We start from the raw sequence: 11,230 nt of genomic DNA on the forward strand, positions 1-11,230 counted from the left end.
CCTCGATTGCAGCTCAGGATCGGCAAGGTATCTTCATCTGCTTACCCAGATAAAGTTTTTTTGCATAGCGGGGATTGTTATGGGGCCGCTACGCACCAGGACAGAGAGCTCGCGCGATGAAAAACAACTCCTTCTTCGACACAATCAAGATATGCTGCGAGGAGCTGACGCTGAAGACATTAGCAGTGTACACAAGCAAACATATCCTTATCACTGAAATATCACTGATTTATCTCTGTTATATCAATCTGTTGTTTCGTATATCACTCATATTATTTTAACTTTGCATTTGTATTGAAACGACATGACTGAAACGAATATGTGCTAGAGCTGCCAATGATATGAACTCAGTTATGAACCGTCGCTGAGCCATCTGCACCTCGCTCTAAATTATAAAATCGTTCTGATCTTCATTTAGGATTTAGGACAGTGATAATTGCTAGATTTTGCTTTTATGCACTTATAATCTACATTTAGAATCTTCGACGAAGAAGCACACAAGCAGCGACTGCTTAGCAGCCATGAAGAAGAAAGTGAGTCGTGGGGGTGCGTCTAGAAGATGTTGCGGATAGGCTACTAAGTAAAGGGGTCTGTGTGGCATGCGTAGATTCTGCTGATGGGCAAGTCCGGCTCGGGCAAGACGTCCATGCGCTCCATTATCTTCGCCAACTATTTGGGTACCAGATTCATTGCCTCTAACAGCGGCTTCACATGTATCATGCTGACGCTGTGTTCCCTACTGCGGATCAATCAATTAGCACGCGACACGATGCGACTGGGACCCACGTGTAAGGGATCGATAACACACTCAGCTTTAATACGAGGAGAATAACAGGGCTTTTACTGCTGTAGTGGACGTAGAACACTCGCACGTGCGTTTCCTGGGCAACTTGGTGTTGAACCTGTGGGACTGCGGCGGGTATGGCAGCAAGAGAAAGCTCTGCAGGTGATACAATTGAAGTTGGAGCTAATATGCTTGTTCTATTCAGCCAGGATGCTTTTTACGAGAACTACTTCGAGAGCCAGCGGGACCACATTTTCCGAAGCGTTGAGCTGCTGATCTATGTTTTCGATATTGAGAGTCGCGAGATCGACGTATGCTGAATTGATGGCAAGTCGGTGAGCAAGGTGATGCTGATTCTAGTGTGAATTATATTTTGGCTTTTTTTCAGAAAGATATGGCCCACTTCGACGGCTGTCTGGAAGCTATCGACCAGAACTCGAGCAATGCGAAGGTGTTTGTGCTGATCCACAAGATGGATCTCGTGCCCGAGGACCAGCGTGAGCGTGTAGGCTAAGCAACTATCGCTATATTTAAGCCGAGTATGGGCTGAGTTTCTTCGTTGATATCCGCAGGTGTTTAACCAGAAGAAGGAGATGATTTTGGAGCGCACGGGTCAGCTGCCGACAGTGTGCTTTGGCACCTCAATCTGGGACGAAACGCTGTATCGTGCTTGGTCGTCCATTGTGTACTCGTTGATCCCGAACATGCAAGATCTGGAGAAACACCTGAATAGCTTCTGCTCTATCTGCAGCGCCGATGAGGTGGTGCTATTTGAACGTGCTACTTTCCTTGTGATCTCGCACGCCACGCATACAAACCACCGCGACATCCATCGCTTCGAAAAGATCAGCAACATCATTAAGCAGTTCAAATTGAGCTGTAGCAAGACCCAGGCGCAGTTCCAGGGCATGGAGGTGCGCAACTCGAACTTCACGGCCTTCATCGATTTCTTCACCGCCAACACGTACATCATGATCATCATGTCCGACGACTCGATTCGTGAGTGGTTTTAAAACTGTGTCGTTGTCTTTGTAAACTGACTATGATGGCCTTTGGTCGACTACCGTAGAACCGGCGACAATTCATCTGAACATCAAGGCGGCTCGCCCCGTATTCGAAGAGCACGTGCAGCAGACGAGCTAAGTGCGTCTGCAAGCTGTCGTCGGACCAATAAGGAAGTTTTCGAAGCCATTTGAAAATAAATCAGATTGAAAATCTAACAAGCGATGTAAGTACATCCATCTTTGTTGCATATTCGCAGTGAGAAAGTTTCAGGATGCAGCCGTCGCTGAAATTTGAACTGCTATTGTAGGCATTCAATCAAGTCACACGGTTGGAGGCGGCGACGAGTTGGTCGCTGCTGGCATATACCCTCTGCGTCTCAGTGCCCGTAAAACTACTGGAGTGACAGCAAATGTAAGCGGCCAACGGACGGGGGCCAACACCTTGTAAAGCGTGTAGGCGATGAGGAGAGATCCGGCCGAGTTGGATGTTGAGTCGCTTGCTAACGTGGATAAACCCACGGAGTCCATAATCGCAGACACATCCACACCGCCCGAGACGCCCACATAGATGACAGAGAACGACAGAACCGACAGTACAATGTGTGTGCAGATACCCACTCGGCCATACTCGATGACAAAAGTTTTGGCTCGCTGGCGCCACGTCCGTTGAAATTCCTCTGTGGGCTGCCCCAGTTCCTTTTCGGGTTTCTCATCGCTCTGCAGTAGTGATGGCATAATTACAACAACCATACAGAGGTTAATAGTATGTTGGACCGGTGGCAGTCTCCTCAAGTCTGACTAGCAGATGGGAATTCGTACCTGGGCTAGGGATGATGACGACTTCGCCTCTCCCATGAGTGGTGCCGTCTCTTTCGAGTCTTGAGACATCCTGCCACTGGACCAGAGGCGGTAGTTAGCACTGCGCCTCACACCAAATGCAGATGTCTGTGGTAAGACGAGTACACGGCGCAACGAAACACTGACGGCAGCTCCAGCGGAGGCTTGAGGTAAAGACTTGAAAGAGTACACGCGGTCGTTGCTGCTGATAGGGGCCAAAGAGGACAGAGACCGCGCCACAAGTAAACCGACTTTTAATCGAGAGCCAACGCCGCGCCGCACCTCGCCCTTCACCTCGCAAAAGTACCTTAATCCCCCGCGAAGCATCATATCATAGCAAGAGAACGACTATTAATAATGCCGTTTTGGTCAAAATAATCACTCGCTTACAAATTTTCTCCATATCGTACTTAAGTAGATTCCTTTACAAAAATGGATTTTGATGCGGCCTACACAACTATCAGACGCTCGGAAGTGACTTTATATTTGTAGGGAATTCAAAGTGTATATTATAACAAATCAAACACCTGTGTCTGTGATTAAAATTTGCAATCCGCCCATAACCCAACTCAGTGATATCAGGACAAAATGATCATTTTGATATGTTATTAGTGACATATTTGACTGACTCATACGCGGATAGAACAAAGACTAGCCTTTATATTTAAAGTAATAAAAGTCCGGTTTTCGGGACAGTATTGCCAAGAGAGTGCAGCAAAGTGTCCACGGGTTTTGATATGCAATCCAACACGGCCCCATCGAGGCAAAAGCTTCGATCTCCTTGCATAATTTGACGCGATGGATGTTTACTGAGCACCAATTCCCAAAATCACTAGTAAGCTCCTTCAGACGATGCTTGGCCAGAGGCTTTGTGACGGGGTCACACAGCACCTTGCGCTAGAGAAAGTTAGCTTCCGAGAGTATACAAACTCTCAGTGAACGGCAGTTCGCAGGTCCCCTCTTTATCAAAAGAGAGCGAAGTGACCTATTTAAGGTAGAATGTAAGCTGAGTATATTTATTGGTAGATAAAGCTTGGGTTTAATACAAACTATGAAAGGCCACGCGAAGGCTGATGTGGTGTAGCGGGATCAGCAAAATCTGCGAGATTGCTGGATCCAACTTACCAACTGCGCCCAGACACCGACTAACGGAGGGGGTCCCCCGATGATCCGTATTCTGCTGAACTTTCCTCATCTTGTGTGCCCATCGGTAGAGCGGGATCTTGCTCTCTTGGTAACTTCCGAAGAGTTCAAGTGGTGAAGCTTGAGTGTATTGGCGAGACGTGGGGATGGGTGGAGCAGCAGTGGAAAATCTTTACTCTGCGTCCGTGGATGGTTCCGAATCCTAAGCGAATTGTCGAGCTTATGTATCCGGGGCCTAGATCGTAGATCTGGCCGTAGGGTTTCCTTGCGGGTGTGTTCCCTTGCCTTCGCGTTTTCCTTTGCGTTGTACTTGCCGCTTCCTGTGACGGGATTTTGAGAGTTGAGAGCCTCTAGGGTGTAACCGACCAAGTAGTAAATTCGGTTAGCCTGTTGGATCTGCACAAGTAAAGGAAAAGCTCACTAGGTTGTAGGATCTGGCCAATGTATTATCCAGTTATCACTACCAACACTAGATTCGCAATTCCCAACCTTCTCCGAGCTCGTACGGCCAATGTAGTTCCGGTTCTTGAGGACAGGAAGGCACTTGCGTGTTACTGTGCAAATAGAAGTCTGTATTGATACTTAAGCCTATACCTGCCTGGATTTCTACCTTCTATGTCTTTCACTTGTTAAATCCCTTACCAGGCTCGGCTGCATGTCCCTTCTTTCCTTGACCCATCATCCCAGCTGTATTATCTTCAGATCCACCGGATCCATGGCGTAAACATTATGGTCACCCTATTATGGGTACACTCATCCGGATCCAGGTCGCTTGGATCCACTTCACTGTAAGTGTACACTCGTCGTGGATCTGAGCTCTCCAATCATCCAACATCATCTTGCAACCGTCTGTGATCTCCATGGTCCCACGAAAGTTCGAGATCCACTACCTCCATCACCAGTGTTGGCTCTTTACGGGGCTTTTTACTTTAATTAAGTGAAAGCCTCTGTAAAAATGTAAAAAGTAGATTTTCAAACGTGAAAAAGGAAAAATATCTCAGATGACCACGGCCGTCCCAGCGCCTGCCCCTGCGGCGCCAGCCAAGAAACCCGAGGCCAAGCCGGCCGCCCCCGCCGCCCTGAAGCAGGCAGCACCCAAGCAGGCGTCTCAGAAGCAGGCGACTCCGAAGCAAACCGCACCCAAGCAGGCGGCCCCAGCACCGGCTAAAACGCCTGAGGCGAAGCCCGCTGCCACCAAGTCGCTGCACCGCAGTCTGGTGGCCGCCCACCCACCAGTGGCCAGTCGACGGCCCCGTCCAGCGGCAATTCGCTCCCCGCGCAGGAACGCCGCTCGCAGCAACCGGCTAAGCCCACCCCGACCACCGCCGCCCCGCGCACGCAGAGCGAAGGCCGCATGAATGAGAACAGCGGTCGTGGATCGCTGGACGGCGTCCCGTCCGACGTCGCCGGCCTGGAGAAGCTCAGGGTGCCCGACAACTTCAGCAACGAGTTCATGGACTGCAAGGCGCCGTTCGGATTTCCCCAAGCCGCGTCGCCACCATTGTCGTGTGTGCGGTCTGCTCTTCTGTCGTCCTTGATTGGAATGTGCGTGTTGTGTTGACAGGGTGGAGTCGCGTACGACTTTCTCCATGTGGCTCTGTGAGCAGCACAACGTTGTGAACCGCAAGCTTAACAAGCCCGTATTTGAATGCACAATGGAGAAGCTGGAGGAGCGATGGAGGAAGGGCTTGTGTGAACCACAAGATCCAGGTGCCGGCCTTGTTACAAGTGCATTGAGTGCTGTATCGTCACCATTATCCACTCCACCACCTCAAAGATTATCCGGCTTCCAGCCGAAATTTCGACTAGCACTTGAGACATTGAAATGGTTCACTCTGATAGCAACGGAAGTAGTGACGAAAGTGGAAATGATGATGAAGATGAATTGCAAATGCGCGTTTTACGTGGTGAACGATATTTACAATTATTCGGTTTTGACTCTTCGATCCAGTGTGCTGAAGGAAAGCCTACATTGATCTCGGCTAGATGTTTAGCGGCTTCGCTTCCATCACGCAACACCATCAAGTTACTGCAGATTGCCAACCAGCGACGCCAGACTGGTCTTTCGTGCTCGGATCCCAGTCAGGAATTTTTCTTGTGGAAACAAGGGATCATTTTCAGAAGGGTACGGTTGCTTGTTTGCCACTGGAATTGATTCTCCACACGACCCCAGCCGTTCCGTTGTAAGATGTAAGCCAGTATCAGCGTTGGTGTTGGTGTCATTTGCGCTCTCCTGGGAAACCGCACCGGGGTTGGTAACGCCATCTCCGGCACTTGTATCGGAGTCAAAACCGGCTTCGCTGCCATTTTGATTGCTGGTAACACTGGTGCTATTGCATGGAGGGCTCAAGATAATGTTCCACATATCAACAGTGTCTTCGTCACCATACTCTCCGATTTCTTCCCAGTCAAACTGCTCCAGATACTGCTCCATTTGCTGCTCGCTGATAGCAATAGTATCGAATTCAGATGACAAAGTATCAACGGCCTCACTCTCCAGGAATGATGTGCCGAAGTAGCTGCGAGGATCTAACGGAGCAGACCCAATGACCGCAGGATCTTGGGGCATTGGCGAAACTTCTTGCTCTCCCAGGCAACGCGTTACAACTGCTCCAACGTCTTGCTGCTCGGTAAAAAGGACTCTCGCGAGTAGTGCTGACTGAAGTTGCTCTTGAATGTGTCGGTCAGGAGTAGCGAATGTACCTCGAGGCTCATGACTTGGGGTTTCCGCTGGTGTACGTGTCGGATTTGCTGGAGTCATACGAGCAGGAGTCGTACGAGCTGCAGTCGTTCGAGCAGGAGTTGTACGAGCTGCGGTCGTTCGAGCAGGAGTCGTACGAGTTGCGGTCGTTCGAGCAGGAGTCGTACGAGCTGGAGTGGAGCGGGCTGAATTCTGCGGCGTAGCGATGCACGGTCGTTCGCGTGGGTCTATCGTACGTAATAGCTTCTTGACGTTTGTCGGTGTTACTTTCTCTAGGCGATTTTTTTCGCGGACAAACTGACGCATGATCTGGTGTTTTGCAGTTTTCTGAATGCTCATGCGGTTCCGTTTCGGAGTGAGTATGAGAGCAAGTTCACTGAAGAGACGTTCGCAAGTTGCCGTGTTCACGGCTATTGACAAAATCGTAAGTGCAAGCACTGGCAACTTGCTGTCTTATTTTGCTTTCCTTTCATACTTCCAGAACGTGACCACTGAGTCCTCTTTGGAGTCGACATCGCGAGATGTGGAGTAACTCCCTTCAAGCCAGCTGAACATTTCACCGCGCAGCCCGCTGTCATCGCCATCAAGAAATCGACGATAGTAATACTGTGCAAACTGACACACGTCATCAAGCGTTGTGAGGACGGTCGAAGGCAATTGCCGTGCTTGCTCTACATATCCAGGATGAAGAAAAAATCCCAAGATAAACAATGGCTGCTCACAAGCATTCCAGCGGGTTTCAACAAGGTTAACTAGTGAGTCGCTGAACTCGGTAGAGGCAAAGCCTCGATAAATCTCCATGTAGGAAGTAACAACATCAGCTACGGTGTTTTCATCTCTCTGCAAACGAAATGAAGCGGTGCATAATGGCCGAACGATCTTCTCGGCCGTCTTCAGTTTAGTCCATAACTCATTTTCTCCTAAGACACGAAGCTTTTCTGGCATTTCATTGCTGTTCCGATACGAGAAGACCATATCTTCCAGAGCTCCTCGTGCACGAAGGAGAGAGGCAAAACATGCCTGCATGGAGTTCCACCGAGTCTCACAAAGCGTAAAAATAGCAAGACTAGCTCCGTAGCGCTTATGCATAGCTTTCATCGCACGAACTAACCACTTTAAAGTTGAAGTATTAAGAAAACTAGCCACACCTGCGGCGTCTGCTGAAATCTGCTGGAAAACTGTTTTGAGGACAGCTTTGACGAGATAGTTGATGTCATGAGCAAAACAATGGATGTAAGCAAACTTCGGATAGCGAAGAGCCAAAATACGACGAGCTCGTCCACATTGACCTGCATTATCGGTAACAACAGCACCCACGTTTCAGCCCGACGCAAGCAGCTCCTCGATAACCTCTTCCATTTGCTCCGCAATCGCAAGGCCGTCATGGCGATCACCAGTCGGTCGTAAACCATAGTTCATTACACAGCCAAATAGGGTAACCATGCAGCCCAGTACATGCTGCTTCGCTATCGTTTCCCACACATCTGAAAGAAAGTTTACTCTCCCACCACTTTGGACGGCTCTAACGTTTTCCCGTTGCTCAATTGAATGTTGCTCTGCACACTCGTCCAGAACACGACCACCAATGATATGGCGATGTGGCACGGCGCCTGGAAGCCCGCAGCGAGCATTCAAAAAGACGAGCAGGCGTCGGAAGGAACGAAGCTGCACGAAAGAGTCTGAAAGCAGTGCTTCCGCCTGAAATTCCAGTAAAAGACGCCAAAACAGCATAATTTCAATAGGTGTGAATGCCGGGGGTGAAGTACGTTGGTGCTTGTAGGCGCGTGCATGTTCATCCGTTTCAGCTTGATTTTCATCACTTTGAGCCGGCTTCCTTGTAACGCGAGCGTAGTACAAGCACTCGTCCAAGTGCTTCTCCCAACTTTCCTTTCGCCATCGGATGTGGGTAGGAAAAGGAATGGTTGATTTAGCACTTACATGGGCGGCGTAACAATACTTGCACACAGTCCACCACATCGATTTATTGCATTTCTCATTGAGCCGGTAAAAGTTCATGCCAAGAGGACCTGGTGGGCGTCCACGTTTGGACCCGTCATCTTGCAGCCCGGGTAGGAGCTCCATGAGGGTGGAAGTAGATCGGCGGCGGCGGTGTGAATGCGTACGGTGGGGATTCTTTTGTTGTGAATCAAGCTCGGGGCAGTCCCGGTCGGTTGAAGTAGGCTTAGCTCTTTTTTACGTCAACAATGCAAGATCCCTCTGTAAAAATGTTTTAATTTAGCGCATAAAACACTTTTAACGTAAAAATGTAAATGTAAAAATGTCAACACTGCCATCACCCCTGTATCCCGGATCCAGGTCGTCCTATGCGGGATCCTCCCTCCTTGGATCCGAACTCGGAAGTATGGGTTCCGGGACACCTCGCGGTGGATCTTGACTTCTTGTTAGCCGTCGTTACTAGATCCACCTTCAGATGGCACCTACCATCTTTCCTTCATAGGATCCACACTCGATCCACCCGTATATAGTATGTCCCATATCCATCTAAGTGAGTCCAGGTAAGGGTGGATCCGAGATAGGTCTTGGTGGATCTTGCCTTCCCGTACATCACTCATACTAGATCCACCGTTATTTCATACGGGGTGCTGCTCGTCATGGCTAATCCACCACAGGCAACTTGCATCCGTGCCAGACAATCCAAATCCTCTCTAATCACTTGAAATTATCACTGATTCGAATTAGTGACCCCGCGTCAGGTCCATTCTCTTATTTCTGAGAAAGCACTTCACCACAATCGCCTCCCTGTACGTGGTCGGCGCTGCACAAACAGCGTTCACGACGTGCACTACCAGCATCCACAACCGCCTTCTCCCCTTCGTGACACATGTCTCCCGCCAAGCGTACCACCCAAACGCCGGGCAAGGCTCCATCCACCACTCCTCCGGTCAGCCCCTCTTCAATGTCGCCCACCGATCTGCGTACTCTGGCCCAAGCTCTTTCCGATCGGGTGCAAACCTTGACGGCAGAGCTCCAGACGGCCCAAGATGTTAGCGACCAAGCTGCGTCTTTGCACGCCACCCAACTCCAAACCTTGCGAGCCCAGGTCCATGACCAGGCTATGGAGATCCAGGGGTGGGAGCACCGTGCGGCCTCTCGTTCGCAGGACCTACGACTCTTGTTGTCCGATCAAGCGGTCGAGATCCGCGACCTGACCGGACGGCTGGATCGCGCCTCCCGTCAGCGAGATGGTATGCGAGATGACAACGACCACCTCCTTAGGGAGATGGCGCACGCCGGATCTGAGATCCACCAGCTCCAATCCCGGATCCACGACATCGAGCGGGATCGGGAGGATTCCCAGACTGCTAGGGCAGCCGCGGACGAGAGCTTGGATCGACTCCGTGACGAGTTGCGCCTGACCCAAGAAGAGGTGGTAACCAACGACTATGTGGGATCCACCCATGGCGGATCCGCATTAGGGTCGGCGCGTGGAGGGTCCCCCGCGCCAAATCCACCTCCCTCGTCGCCGGATGTAGCTCTGGCTCGACTCTCTGAGGAGCTGAAAAATATCAAGGAGTCGCTCGAGAAAGCGTCTGCTGGGCGAGATTACGCGCTCGAAGAGTTCGTACGTATAACTCAATTGCGCGACGAGATCCAAGCGAAGTTGGCGGACAGCGAACTCCAGCGGGGCAAGGCGGCTACTGAGTGGGCTGATGCCAAGCGAACGCAAACGGAGCTGGAATCCAAGCTTCGCCGCACGAGTACGTGGATCCTCTTTTGGCCCTTGCTAGTAACCCCATATTTACCTGTTATGTCAATCCAGGTGACAAATTGAAAGATGCTGATGCAGCCGCAGCAAAACTCCGGGATCAACTCACTGCAGCTCATGTTCAGCAGCAACAGCTAGTTCTGGAGCGCGATCGTCGCTTATCGGAGCGGGATTTGGCACACCGACGACTGGCGCTGGTGACAGCTGCTGTCTCGGATCCACTTCCTCCCCTATCTGGGCCCTCTCCTGCTGCCAGCGTTTCTGCTCCTCTACCGTCTGTAAGCGGGGCAGATCCGTCGGCTGCGAAACGACCGCGCAGTGCGTCTCCTGCTCCTAGCACTGCCCCCCCCCCCCGTCCTCACAAGCACGCCCGAGCCTTCCCAAAATCCAAGCCCAAAACGATTTCGGCCTCTAAGGCGGCCTCGCAGGCGGGATCCACATCCGCGTCCAAGGCGGGATCCACATCCGCGTCCAAGGCGGGATCCACGTCCAAGCCTTCCGCCTCCCCCTCGAAGTCTGGTGCTGGATCCAAGTCCGGATCCACCACTACATCCAAGTCGGCATCAGTGTCTAAGACTGGATCTGTAGCTGCGTCCACAGCGGGAGTGGGATCCAAGGCTGGACCTACGACTGCTGCGTCGAAATCTGAATCTGGACCCAAGACTGGAACCACGACGTCCAAGACTGGATCCACGGCGTCCAAAACTGGATCCGTTGCTGCATCCAAAACGGGATTTACGGCATCCAAATCCGGATCGACTGCCAAGGCGGGATCCACGGCGTCCAAGTCCGGATCGACTGCCAAGGCTGGATCCGTCGCTGTATCAAAGTCGGGATCGGCGTCCAAGACCGGATCCACGGTCGCGCCGTCGTCCCAGGCAGTGGTGTCAACTGGATTCACAACAATTGCTGCTCCTACGACGGGGTTAGCCACATCCACAGCTAAGTCCAGTTCGTCTCAGTCGGGATCCACTGCTGGCCCTTCGCAAGACGACGCCTGCCGTCCCCCAGCCAGCTTCCACCGGGCCCTCGGA

The 11,230-nt window shown here is 51.3% G+C and overlaps 3 protein-coding genes across 3 annotated transcripts; 1 reads left to right on the forward strand and 2 right to left on the reverse strand.

The window, feature by feature from the left end:
* Window positions 1-483: 483 nt before the first annotated feature.
* On the forward strand, window positions 484-2,004 carry PITG_01515 (ras-related GTP-binding protein, putative; the record flags this gene model as incomplete). Its single annotated transcript, XM_002908126.1, has 8 exons — window positions 484-533; window positions 608-677; window positions 759-788; window positions 853-919; window positions 990-1,095; window positions 1,173-1,289; window positions 1,357-1,783; window positions 1,854-2,004. 6 exons carry the CDS (start codon window positions 770-772, stop codon window positions 1,925-1,927), a joined length of 810 nt encoding a protein of 269 aa, XP_002908172.1.
* Window positions 2,005-2,052: 48 nt separating this feature from the next.
* PITG_01516 (uncharacterized protein) lies at window positions 2,053-2,955 on the reverse strand (the record flags this gene model as incomplete). Its single annotated transcript, XM_002908127.1, has 2 exons — window positions 2,053-2,505; window positions 2,608-2,955. The coding sequence occupies 2 exons, from the start codon at window positions 2,953-2,955 to the stop codon at window positions 2,110-2,112; spliced, it is 744 nt and encodes a 247-aa protein (XP_002908173.1).
* Window positions 2,956-6,922: 3,967 nt separating this feature from the next.
* PITG_01517 (uncharacterized protein) lies at window positions 6,923-7,888 on the reverse strand (the record flags this gene model as incomplete). Its single annotated transcript, XM_002908128.1, has 5 exons — window positions 6,923-7,221; window positions 7,318-7,455; window positions 7,516-7,539; window positions 7,609-7,758; window positions 7,864-7,888. The coding sequence occupies 5 exons, from the start codon at window positions 7,886-7,888 to the stop codon at window positions 6,923-6,925; spliced, it is 636 nt and encodes a 211-aa protein (XP_002908174.1).
* Between the last annotated feature and the right edge of the window lie 3,342 nt (window positions 7,889-11,230).

The sequence above is a fragment of the Phytophthora infestans genome, genomic scaffold, assembly GCF_000142945.1.
Source record: "Phytophthora infestans T30-4 supercont1.2 genomic scaffold, whole genome shotgun sequence".
Taxonomy (NCBI): Eukaryota; Oomycota; class Peronosporomycetes; order Peronosporales; family Peronosporaceae; genus Phytophthora; species Phytophthora infestans.